Source organism: Tamandua tetradactyla, chromosome 4 (assembly GCF_023851605.1).
Source record: "Tamandua tetradactyla isolate mTamTet1 chromosome 4, mTamTet1.pri, whole genome shotgun sequence".
Classification (NCBI taxonomy): Eukaryota; Metazoa; Chordata; class Mammalia; order Pilosa; family Myrmecophagidae; genus Tamandua; species Tamandua tetradactyla.
The window spans coordinates 9,781,879-9,794,343 of NC_135330.1; the positions used below are offsets into that span (position 1 = coordinate 9,781,879).

The 12,465-nt window shown below is 56.5% G+C and overlaps 1 protein-coding gene across 3 annotated transcripts; it reads right to left on the reverse strand.

Annotated features, from left to right (window-relative positions):
• Positions 1-2,864: 2,864 nt before the first annotated feature.
• SH2D2A (SH2 domain containing 2A) lies at positions 2,865-12,244 on the reverse strand. Of its 3 annotated transcripts, none has more exons than XR_013174002.1 (9): positions 11,893-12,242; positions 11,145-11,308; positions 10,179-10,363; positions 9,588-9,677; positions 9,201-9,369; positions 6,245-6,394; positions 5,676-5,984; positions 3,431-3,956; positions 2,865-3,311 (listed from the first exon to the last, which is right to left on the reverse strand). XR_013174002.1 is itself a non-coding variant. In XM_077156516.1 (9 exons), the coding sequence occupies exons 1-8, from the start codon at positions 11,924-11,926 to the stop codon at positions 3,789-3,791; spliced, it is 1,257 nt and encodes a 418-aa protein (XP_077012631.1). In that variant the 5' UTR covers positions 11,927-12,244; the 3' UTR covers positions 2,865-3,311; positions 3,786-3,788. The 3 variants fall into 3 exon arrangements, 2 of the variants coding, with proteins under 2 accessions (XP_077012631.1, XP_077012630.1); XM_077156516.1 differs by having other exon boundaries at positions 3,786-3,956; positions 10,179-10,351; positions 11,893-12,244; XM_077156515.1 differs by having other exon boundaries at positions 3,786-3,956; positions 11,893-12,234.
• Between the last annotated feature and the right edge of the window lie 221 nt (positions 12,245-12,465).

The window sequence follows — 12,465 nt, forward strand, 5'->3', positions numbered from 1 at the left end:
GGACTAGGGCAAAGTTCAAGTATGAAACTGCACTAGCCAGGTCAACGTTGCTGCAGAAACGGTTTTACCAGGATCAGGCTTAGAAAGGCACAGATGGGAGAGCTGTCATAAGTGGGTTGAGTTCCTATCCCAAAGCCTTTGGCCCTCAGGAAGGGGCCCCAGCCAGGCCTTCACACTACCTGGGGTATTGAACTTGCTGTCCAAGAAGCCAGTCTGTTGGGGGCCTGGGGAAAGTGGTAAGACTGCTCCACTTTCAGGTGGCAACAGAGGTTCTGAGACTAGTATAGGTAGTTAAGGGTGGGCCTCAGAGATGATGGGCTCCGAGCTCTGAGTGGGTTAGATGAACGGAGAGGGGGGTGATGCACTGTGGAATCAGGTCAGCTGAGGTTTTGGCGTTACTAATAGCTTTTCAACCCCTTATTCCTGTGCCAGAGTTACAGGTCTCCTTACTGAGACTACCACATTAGCTGAGGGAACAGCTAGGATGACAGGGGCAGCTTAGGGGAGACAGGCAAAATCGGCCATCTGAGCCGGTCAGGGTGCTGGCCAGGGTGCTGAAGGGCCAGGACCTAAGAAAAAACTGGACCTTACAATGGGAACAGTGCTCTTCACTCACAAGGCCTGCTGTGCATTCTGAGGGGGGTCTGGGACTGGGGGGAAGGGACTGTCCTTACACAGATCTATGTGGGCTGAGCCAGAGGGGCCCTGCCTGAAAGAGACAGGAGGGATAGAATGACCAAGAGAAGATTGAGTCAGCACAGAAATGCCCTCTGCCTCCTGGCTGGGGAGGAGGAACAACCTGCTCAGCAGAATGGTCCCTCTTCCTTATTCCTGTGCAAGTTCTTCACTTGTCGCCCATCTCCAGGTCTGCTGTCTCACCGCAGCCCCAGGCCTCAGCTTGGGCATGAAGACAGCGAGATGGTGCAGCGGTACCTACAGTTGTGAGAGATTAGGGAGCCTGCCACTTGTATTCAGAGCTGGGCCCCCAGAGGAGCCCTGGGGAGGACCAAGATCTTATCCTTTTGCCTGGGAGGGCCCATGGCATGGGGGGAGCACTGGCTTGGGGTGATGAGAGCTGGGCCATGGGCCTGACTACCTTCAATTGCCTCTTTGCCTTCCAAACCTGCTTCCTCTTTGGTTGAACCAAAAATTCTGGCCTCAGCAGTCATACTTTTCAAAGCCCTTCATGTGCACGGTCTCATCTGACCTGTACAGCAACGAGATGTGCAAATAAAGAAGTGTTATCTTCATCCCATAAGGAACCTGGGGAACAGCGGAACCGAAAATGTTTCCCTGCCAAAAGTATGTGCAGTTAGTTAGCACAGTGCCACAAGAAGAACCCAGGGCTCTTTTTTTTTTTGTATGGGCAGGCACTGGGAATCAAACCTGGGTCTCCAGCATGAGCCACCCTCGCACCGCCCTCCAGGGCTCTTTTGATGACATAGCATCATCTGAATTCCACCTCCCCCCACCCCCACCCCTTTGGTGTACCCACCCCAAGCTGTGTGGAGCCTAAGAGAGTAGGAGGGGGTCGCTAGAGCCCACGCTGCCCCTCTGTAGCAGGCTTTACTCCCAGAAACACTGAGGGGGCCTGGCCAACACCCCCAAACCTGCCCCTTCTGTTACATCCTGAAGTGTGAGGAAATCCTCTGTTTTCCAACTTGCAGCTCTTGCTGCCAATGTCTCTTCCTTTTCTGCCTCCTCCTAGAAGCCAGCCCCCATTTCCTCACCTCAGCACCTCAGGTGACTCTCTGAATCTAATCTGAGACCTTTCTTACACTTTCAGCCTCCTCCCTGATTTTAGCAAAACTGTCTGCTCTCCTCCCCTCCCCTCTGCCTCCCTCCCCACCTCTCCCCTAGCTCAGGAGAGAGTTTAAACCTACAGACAGAAGGAAGTGGAGCCCCAACTCTGTTGACTCAGCAAACATATTTTTTTCTTAAGCTGATTAGCACCAGCATGGAAAGGCGGGGAATTTGCTAGTCACTGGAGCCGGCATTTGAGCCAAGCTGGGGGTGGAAGTGGGGGTGGGGTGAGTTGGGGCCGTGGCCGCGCCCAGGCCTGGGAAGCATGGTCTGAGGGAAGGGACTAGAGGATTTCTGTGCCCTGGGAAGGTACAGGGTGCCCTCAACAGGAAGAAGGACCCTGACAGGCACTGACAACCCTGACTTAACCCTCACAGGAATGAGTGCAAGATCAGGCTGGCACAGATGGGACCACAGGAGGCCCGGGGTGGGCACTTTGCTCTCAGCCCTGTGAATCCAGGGGCAGAGAAAGCCTCTGGTCTGAGATGAAAGTAAGACACAGGACAGATTCTTCCAGGAGGCTGGAGACTCAGAGTGGGGAGCTTTGCACTGAGGAAGGAGGCTGGTCCTGAAGTGGGTCTGGGCCAGAAAGGCGGGACGCTTCACCAGAGGGACAGGGGAGGGAACAGGCTCCTGACTGAGATAAAGGGCCTAAGCCCAAGAGGCAGGGAGCCTCTGCAGGGGTGCTCACCCACACAGGCTAGTAACACACCTCACCCTCCCCATCCTGCGTGTAGCAGAGGGGTTGGGGGAGGAGGGGAAGGAACACGCTTTAATTGCTCGCCTCCCTGCCCTTCTTTCTCGGCCTCCCCCAGGTGCTGCAGTCACCCCTCTGCCCCTGGCTGCCTGCCCAACCCACCCCAGCTGGAGAAGTATGTTTGCAAAGAGGTCTGCGTCCTTGCTCCGGTTCTCCCAGCCCCCAGATCTGCAGTCATTGCCCAGATGTTTCTCAACCCCAAGCCCCTCTCCCCCTACCACAATGGCAGTCCTACCCCTTACCTCCCACAACATGATGCTCAGTGAGAGGGACAGAGTCACAGACAGACACAAGGAGCCCGGAGGACTTGGATCCCTGTGGGGGGAGGTGTTGGAGATGATTTATTAGCCAGACAAGAATCAACAAACAAGTTCTAACATCTGTTCTCACCAAACCATTCCTCAGACAACAGCAGCATTGGACCAGGGCCCAGCCTCAAAGACTCAGAGGGCCAAGGAAATTAGACTCCAGGAGAAACCAGGGCAGCAGGAGCCAGCAGGGCCAAACTGGCTTGCTTCCTCACTGTGCTTGAGGATCGCCAAGCACTGAGCCATCAGATTCTCGGGGACTCTTAGGCGGGAACCAGTGGGTGTATCCCCAAGAGGAATCAGACTTCACATTTGCTTCTCTGACCTCCAGGCTTTTTTGGGGAGCCTGGAATCCCGAGGAGGGGACTCAGTATCCCAGTCCCCAGGCGGCAGATCTCTGGAAAGCAGCCAGATTTTCTATCTGAGAAAACTTCTGATGTTTCCTGTGAAGAGTTAGTGGATGTATGGTAAGAATGGAGCAGTAAACAGGGGAATCAGGAAGCTGGGTTCTAGTCCTTGACCTTGGCCAAGTCACCATCCCTCTCTGGCTTTGTTTTCTTACCTGCACAGTGAGGGAGTTGGACTTGATCAGTAAGAACAAACGTGCTATTGCTTCTCCTCCCTCCCTCATCTGTGGTAGACATCACTAATCAATCATGGTGCTCTTTCCTGCTGAGTGCAGACCTGACCTTCACATCCTTTCCAATGCCGCACTCTAGACAGCCACAGGCAATGGATCGGAGTTGGCATGCAAGGTGATACTTCCTTGCCACCCTTGCAACAGATGGCTAAAATCCCGTCCAGTTTTGATCACCTACAGTCTGCTCCTTCCATATTTCCTGAGAAGGGTGCCCAGGTGTGTGTGAAGGTCTCCGGACCCGATATTCCAAGTTATCCTCCCTGTCCCCCAAACTCACCAGCTACTTTGGAGGCCCCAGGGGGAGCCATGCCTGCCCTCCGTCCTGGAGCACCAGTCTAGAAAAGTTGTGGGGGAGGGTGTGCCCCCAGGGGGGCAGGGGCTGGCGGGGCAGAGGAAGGGCTTGTCCAGCTACAGAGTTCTCAGAATGCAGCTGTGGGTCACGTGGATTCTGCAGAGAGAAGGACGAGGCCTGGGTCACACCCCCCAGTCCCTGCCTCTAAGCCTACCTATAACCTCAAGAACCAAGACTTTAATAGATTTTGGCCTCTATGTGGGGGGGTTGGGTGGGGGTGGGGGATCCAGAGCCCTAACATTCATTCCTTTCAACAAACATTTCCTCAGCATCTGGTCTCTGTAACACACACAGATGTTTTGGAAACAGAGATGAGTAAGTCCCAGCCCCTTCCTCAGGGAGGTCACACTTTACTGGGGTATGGTGGAGAGACAGAAGGTGATGGGAGGTGACAGGGGGAGAAGGAGGTGGGAGGGAGGTGGGTGTCCCAGGTGATCAGTGCCACGGCAGGTGTGCATAATGCAGGGATGGACCCTGTTCCCTGAAGAAGTGCAAGCTGGTCTTAAAGCCTGATTAGAAGTGTGCCAGGCAGCAGGGGGGAGCTTGCAGAAAGCGACTACAGGCAGAGGGTCTGGACTGTGCAAATCCTAGGAGGTCTGAAAGCACTTGATTTGTATGGAGAAAGGTGAATAGTTCTGGAGAGACGGGGGCAGCCGGTGGCAAGGCTGAGGAGGTGGGGGATGCTTCCCCCGGCCCCCCCCCCCCCCAATTATGAAGGGCCTCGTGCACCAGGCAGTTGCTTTAGATAAATCACTCTGGCTTTCTTGGGGCATAGTGGATTGCAAGTGGCAAGACTGGTGGTTAGGAGACCAGTTAAGAAACTCCTGGAAAAGTCCTGGTGAGGGATGATGGTGGGTGGAACTAGAGAAATGAAAAATATATTTAGTAGACACCCGCAGGAATTGGTGGGTAGTGGTGGGGTAGGGCTGAGGAGGGAGGGGAGGTAGAGGGAGCCCCGGGGATTGTGGCTTGAAGAGTAATCGGTAAGGAAAGGAAGCACAGGGGCCGGCCGTTGTGCGGGCAAAGGGTGGGGGTAGCGTTGGCTGTATTTAGTTTTGAGGGTCCGCGGGACACAGGGGAGCTGACCAGAAGACTGGGAGAAGTTTGGCTGGAGACATGGATGGTAACATCAGCTCAAGGATAGCAGTGGTTGGCCAAGGCATGGGCAAGTGTGAGGCTTGGGGCTGTGGGGGATGTGTGGGGTGCCAGCAGGGAGGGAGGGGAAGGGTCAGAAGAATGGGGGCAGAGGCAGAGAGGGAGGCTGGGAATAGCCAGTAGGTGCCACAGGTCACATGACCCGAGATACTGATTTGGACTGATCCGTGAGAAGAGGGGGGATGGGCGTTGTGGGTGGGCAGATGAGGAAGAGGGAGGGAGGAGTGTGCAGGAGGGTGGGGCTGCCCCCTCGCTGAGCTCATCTGAGACAGCCCAAGGAAGGCTGAGGGAGGCGTGTGCAGGCGGGGGCTGGGACCCACGGCCCAGGGCGGGGTCAGCTTCGGGCCGGTGTGAAGAGGACCTGATGGACCGGTGGACACGGACAGGCTGCAGGCCCAGGTGGGGGAAGGCGGGGGGGCACACTGCCTGGGGGCCCCTCTTTTCTCTGTGAAGTTCCCACATGCTGAGAAGTGGAGGGGCTGGGAGCTTGACAAAAGGGGGCAGTTCCAAGTGACTTGAGGAGAGAAGAGGGAGCAATTTCCGGGTCTGTTGCCTCAGGCCTCAGACCCAGGCATCCAATCTCAATACCTTCTTTACTCTCCCCTACCCAGCTTTCAGAAGTCCTTCTTATAGTCTAACCCTTCCCTGCATCCCATTTACCTGGCCTCTTGGGACAGGCCTGGACCGGCACTTCCTTAGGATGGGGTGTCCAAGGATGGGCAGCAGGTCCTCACCCCCTGACGTGGGCACCTCCACTTCGGCGTAAATGTTGCTGGCGGATTCCCCAGGGCTGCCGCGGCCCATGGCGTAGAAAGCGATGGGTTCATCAGGCTCGTGGTAGATGGGGTTGGGGGGCTTGGGAGGTGGCGGTGGAGCTGGGCGGGGTGGCGGAGCAGGGCTGCTGTAGACTTCAGAGGGCAGCTGAGGTTTGGCCGGGATGGGAGGCTTGGGCCTGGGCAGCTGGGAGGCCTAGGAGAGAAGGTGTGGCCGGCAGGAGAGGTGGTTCAGAGCAATCCAGGCAGGGCCAAAGCTGGAACCTGAGTCTCAGCCTGGGCCCCTCCTCCCCCCTCCCCGCCCCTCCCCTCCCAGCCTGAGCCCCTCCTCCCCTCACTAGCCCCTCCACCCCCCACCAGCCCTGCCCCTCCCAGCTAGCTCTTTCCTCCTTTTCTGTCCTCCCCCTTCCTGGGGTCCAGCCTCCTCCTCCTCGGTCAGCCATTCCAGCCCAATACCTCCTTGGGCTGCCTTGCAGCCTCCTGCGGTGGGGCTGAGGAAGCCTGGCCCTGTTTGGAGACTGGGCTATACTGGGGGCCTGGATCTTGGTTTTCACTTCCAGAGTGGGGTTCTTCAGTCCTCAGGGAAAGTCCTGCGGGCTCCGCAGTCTGCCAGGAAAGGAGGTGGCCTGAGGGACTTGGTACAGAGGGCACTGGGAGGCAGGTGATGGAGGAGGACAAAACAGCCTGGTCTAAGCCAAGGAAGAGGGTGGTAGTGGCACAGAACTGGGGGCTGGGCTCCCTGGGTCAGGAAAGGGGTGTGGAGATGGCAAGGGGGAGGGGGAGGGGTGCGGTGGGGGTCGCTCTGGGTGTCACTCTCCACATCTAGCATTAAATGTAATTTCACGTGGAACACAGGGCCAGGCTGGTCTCCATCTGTGCATATAAAAATGCAACAAAGCTTTAGAAGTCTTTAGACTAAAATTTTTCGGCATATGCTGTGTCTGTGTTTATTTCTGCAGATGACAGTCTGAGTGGAGCTATCCCCTTCCCAGTCGTTGTGGCACAGGCTCATGTGGGAATATGGGTGTGCACCCGCCCCACAGACCCTGGCCGGTGTGCACCCTCCCCCTGCTGAAAACTGGCCCTGAGATCTCTGGAGCTTTTGCTCTAGAGAATCATAATTTATGGAGATAGAAGCCTGATTTTTGTAGGGGCAGAGACAGCCTCAGGGGAGATGAACCTCACAGTGGGAAGGTTACTATGCTTTCAGCTCAGGATTTAGCCCTAGGTTCATGAAAGCTGTGCACATGCCACTCCTTCTGGTAAGCCAAGATTCTGGGGCTCTCCCTATGGTCATGCATGTAGATGTCTCCACCTAGAGATGTGCAGGCACCACAGGCTTCGTGGGTCCATATCAGAATTATTTCTCCCTGCCCAAAACCTCTACTCTCTCTGCATTCCCTTTATGAATAAAAAGGGGCATCTGCATTAAGAGTCAACCTCAATAGCTCCACCTCTCTCGCTCCCTCCTTACATCTAATCAAATACAAGCCCTACTCCTTTCACTGCCTAAATATCTTTCACATCTGCCTATTTGTCTCTATGCCCACCACCCCAATTCAAACTGCTCCCCTGAATCCTCTCTTGCTCCCTCCAACACCTTCTCCTCTTAGGGTGGCAGAGGAATCTTGCAGAAACTTCACCTGCAACTCTCCAGTGCCTGTGTGCTGCCCCTAGGACAAAGTCCACACTTCTGAGAGCACGAGTTACAAGACTCTTCATAGAGTTTGGGGCCACCGGGCTTGGTTTCTGCCCCAATTCCCAAATTATCCGTCAAACTCCTTCCCGCTGGCTCCTCCTCAGCCCTATATGTCCTTAGACCCAGTTTCTGCTGCTTGGGTATCTTTGGTCTCTGCCCAGTCCTCACAGGATTCCATGAGAGGTGCCCAAGGCACTGTCCCTACTTCTTTGAACTGACCCCAATCAAGCTTCTTGAAACAGTTCTTGTCAAAGTCACCAACTCCTCTTGGCTTACTTCAATGGTCAATTCTTGACCTACTGGCACTCCCTCTTCCTTGACTCACTTTGTTTGGTTTCTAGGACATCATTCTTTCCTGTTTTTTTTCTTTCTGTCTCTGGCTGCTCTTTCTCAGTCTTCTCTGTAGGTTCTCCTCATTTCTGCAAACTCTAAATGCTGGAGGCTTGGCTTTTACTTCTTTTCCATCTAATCTCACACCCATGAGCGAGATTTTGCTCCTCCTGAAGGTTTCAGAATCCATCTACACGCTCATGACTCCCAAATGTTTATTTCCAGCGCTGACTTCTTTCCCAAACTCCAGACTCATGTTTTCCAACTGCCTACTTGCCATCTCCATTTGGATGTCGAATGGACATCTCAACTATGCATGTTGAGAATTGAACTCTTGATCTAATCCCTACACCTCCTCCCCAGATTTGCTTCTACTATGTCTTTCCACTTCAGTCAATGACAACTCCATCCTTTCACACTCATCTAATCCTGCAAAATCCTGTCACCTCCATCTTCAAAACAGACCCACCATTCTATCACCCAATCCCTCCTCACCTCTCATCTGAAATACTGTCGTAGCCTCATCTGGTCATCCTTGACCCTCCCAAACTTGCCAGGTCATGTCATTTTTCAACTTGTAAATTTCCAGTCCCATCTCATCTCATTCAGAACAAAATCTCAAATCTGTACAAGGGTCTACAAGGGTCCTGTTCCCTTACCTCTCTGATCTAGTCTTCTGTGGTTCTACCCCTCAATCACCCGCACACCCTCAAGCTCACTTCCTCGCTGTTCTCACTATTCTTCAAACACATCCAGCATCCTCCTATCGCAGGGCCTTTGCACCTGCTGTTCCCTGTGCCTGGAATGCATTCCCTCCAGTTGTAAGCTCCACTCCCTCCCTTACTTCATTCAGGCTTCAGTTCAAATGTGCCATTTCCAGATTGGCCTTCCCTGATGTCCTTAGGTAAAAGAGCCCCAACCCTGTCAACTATCACTGCTTGGTTTTTCTTCTCAGCACTTACTTATCATGACCTTACATATGTATTATTTGTTTGTTATCTGTATTACTTATTCACTGTCTGTCTCCGCCCATCAGAATGTAAGTCCCATGAAGGCAATGATATTTTCCCATCTATTTTCCTGCTTCCCAGAACAATGCCGGGCTATGGTAGGTACCCAGTAAGTGTCTTGATATTTAATAAATAAATGACTATGTGCCTAACTGCTGTCTCCCTGCCCCTCCTGTCTTTGGGTGCTAGGACCCCTCTCCGCGTGCTCATCTTTCTCGAAGGGCTTCCCAGGAGTGGTGACGACAAATGAGGCCAGGGTGGGTCGCCTGCTGGGATGAGAAGGTGCCTGGAGCGGACAGGCACTCCGCCGGGGGCGCTGGGCGCTGGCCTGAGTCCCGGGGTCAGGGTCCGGGGTAGGGGGTGGGCGGCATACCTGGCGGGCGCAGGGCTCGGTGAGCTTTTCCCCGTAGGGGCTGAGCGGGCACGCGGTGTAGTGTCGCAGCAGGTCCTGCAGCCGCTCGTGGGCGCTCTCCTCGCCCAGCACCACGTGGCGCCCGTCCCCGAGCTGGGCCAGCAGGAAGTGGCGGCAGCAGGTCCGGCTCCTGCAGGGCGCCATTCGAGGTCGGACCCGCTCCGACTGCCAGGCGGGGGCCACCGGCGCTAGGCGCCACCCCTCCCCCGCCCTGCCCAGCTAGGATGCGGTTCCTTCGGCGGTCGGGAGAGGAGCGAAGAGTCCCGCCCCTCACACGTCCGTCAGCGCGAAACCCCGCCCCCTCTCAACTCGAAGCCCCGCCTCCAGGGCGCCGCCCCGCCCCCTCACCTGTAAGTCAGCACGAAGGTCACGGCGCTCTCACTGAAACGCACCAAGTAGCATCCTCGCGGCTTGGGCTCCAGCAGCTTCTCGGCCTCCCTGTGGGTGGCAGAGAGAAGAGACGGAACCCCTCTCTGACCCTCTGGGCCTCGCCCTGTCTCCCCGGCTCTCGTGGGGGCCTCCCAACCCCAACAGAGCACCCTGAATTGCCTAGAAAAGGACTAGGGTGGGGGTGGGGAGAACTGGGGGTGTAGAGGGACTGAGAGTCCCCGTCAGGAGGTCCGCCTGGGGGGCTGGGGCTGCAACAGAAGCGTTTAGTAGGTAGACTTCTAGATTTCAGAAGTCACAAGCTGACCTGAGACCGAGAAACAGAGAGGCGGAAAGCATAAGGGCTGGAGGCCTTAAGACAGGAGGATAATGCGGCTAGAGAGAGAAACTGAGGCACAGGACCCAACTGCTCAAGCTTCTCTCATTATCTCCCCCAGGAGAGAAGCCTTAGTGAACGGTCTGGGAGTCGGGAGACTAGCGCCTCAGTCCCAAACCAGCCAAGGGACCCAGGACGTGCTCCTCTCCAGGCCTGTTTCCTCTTCTGTGACTCACCTGCGGGTGATGAAGCCGTGGAACCAGGCGGGGGCTGCCCCGCGCTGCACGAGCCAGTGGGCCTGGGTCTTCTGGAACCAGTCCCGGATCTCGGCCTGCAGGGACAGGCCCCCTTCCTCAGGCAGCTCCTCGGCTTTCCCAGCTTCTCCTGGATTGGAGGCCACCCCCAGGGCCTGGAGAGATGCCTGGTTAGGGGACGAGTCCAAGGAGGGGGAAGCAGCCACCGTCAGCGGGCCTTCCCCTGACTCCAGGCCAGCCGCCACCTTCTCACTCTCAGGTCCAGCCCTTCCCGGGCATGAGGAGGACGAAGGCCCACCTGTTCCAATCGCCTACTTAAGGGTGTAATTATCTAGAAAGCCCTTCCCAGGGTCTTACTTAAGTCCACTTCCCTTTCGGTCAAAAGGGTATTTCATCCAGCAGCAGTGACTCCCTGCGTCACTGGGCTTCAGTGAGGGTGAGACAAGCATCCTGGCCTTCCTGATGGACAGAAGGTCAGTCCCTGGCCTGGGGACGGGGGTTGCAGAGAGATGAGGCGTGAAGCCACCTGGGAGGCCAGGAATGAGGGTGAATTCACCCTACGGTAGGAAGGACCAAAGCTGGACCACAGATGGGACTTTCCAATGAACTGAGAAGGTGCGAGAGACTGAGATGGGGCTCCTGAATGCACAGGGTGGATGAAGGCCACCGGCAGAGAGCTGCTGTCGAGTGCTAATTGGACTAAAGGCACTGTGATCTGGAACTGGGGGCTCAGCCTGAAGCTTCCCAGGGGCAGAGGAGCAGTGAGTGGGAGGCGAGTGGGCAACTCAGCAGATGCAAGAGGTAGGCCCTGTCTCCTTTCCGCTGCCCTGTCGGCAGCCCCCTGTCGCTCACTCCTGCTTTCTCCCTTCCCTTTGTCTATCTGCGAGACCTCACCCGTGGGAGGCTGGGAGCAGATGAGTGGGCTGCGCCCCCCAAGTCCCCACTCACCGCGGCATGCACATCCAGGGCCCTGGGGCTGGGCTGGGCCTGCTCGGCCTCCAGGGCCTGGGATCTGGACCCGGTGGGGAGGCCCAGGCCCTGGCAGCTCCTCAGGTTGGCCAAGTCCCTGGGTTGGAAGGTGCTGAAGGTTGGGGCAGGGTCTTGGCGACTCCCTGTCGGGACAAAGAGGACTGCTGGGTTTCTCAGGGAAGGATTGCCTGTCCCGCTCCCTCCCACGCCTCCTCCAGGCTCAGGGGGTCCTGCCTGCCTCCGACAAGGGACCAGGATGGGGACCTTAGGATAGCAGGAGAAATGCAGAAGGGACAGCAGGGAGGATGTTCCAGGGATGAGCAATAAGGAGCCAAAGAGACACGGAGGGACCACGCCGGGAATTAAGCTGGTCTTCTGGTGGCCAGGAAGTCCCACCATCAGGGAGGCAGGTCGCTTTGGGGCAGGCCTGTCTTTGGGGCCAGAGCCCTCGGCCACCTCTTTCATCTCTCCAGCTCACTCCTCTCTCCTCCCTGTGAAGCGCTCAGCAAACCCCATCACCTTTATCCTCAGGATGAGCAGACCTGGAGTCACCGAGAAGGGGAAGGGGGCGGGGGCCCTGGCGGTCAGCCTTGCCCAGCTCTGGCTTGGAGTGGGGCTCTCGTGCCTGCAGTGGGGGGCTCTGGCCCACGGGAGAGGGCAGGATGATGAGAGATTTGGGGCTGTCTCGAGGTCCCCTCCTACCCACATTCTCCAACTTCACACTTACCTTGAGGGCATATCTGGGCCAGGGGGCACTCCATGGGGAGAGCCTAAGAAGGGAGCTTCCGGAGCAAGGTGTGTGTGTGTGTGCGCTCTGGAGAGGTGTGTGCACACTCAGCAACTCATTTCCCCTCTCACTCGGGGCCCCCGGGGCAGGAAATGTCGCCTCACCCACGGCCTTAGCCCCGGCTGAGGACCCACGTCATGGAAAGCCCTAAGACAATCGTCCCTCCCCCCGGAAGCTGGCCCATTGAGGGAGGGTGTTTGGGTGCTGGGAAGTCCTTTCTGCTGTCTGAACCCTATCCCTCCTGATTCTTCCTCCACTCCCCACCCCAGGCTGGGACTTGAATTTCTCCCTCTCACTCTAGGCTTCTGCTTTCTCTCTGGAAAATGCACCCCTGCCTTTTGGTCCGTTCTGCAGTGGGAATGCGATGCAACCTCAGAGGGATCAGCCCTGCAGGGTGCTCGGGTCCTTCAGAGGTCCACACTCAGGCTTATGCTCCCAGAACACATGAGGAGGGGCTGGGGCTGCAGCAGGAAGGACGTGGGTCAGACTTCTGGAAGGACTTTCTGGGGTCAC

Excerpts from the sequence above, each read along its gene's own strand:
- SH2D2A (XM_077156515.1), bottom strand. The coding sequence starts at position 11,926 with ATGGAGTGCCCCCTGGCCCAGATATGCCCTCAAG. Across the intron at positions 9,678-10,178 it reads CACGGCTTCATCACCCGCAG|GGAGGCCGAGAAGCTGCTGG; the intron begins GTGAGTCACAGA and ends TGCCACCCACAG. Across the intron at positions 9,370-9,587 it reads ACCTTCGTGCTGACTTACAG|GAGCCGGACCTGCTGCCGCC; the intron begins GTGAGGGGGCGG and ends GGCGCCCTGCAG.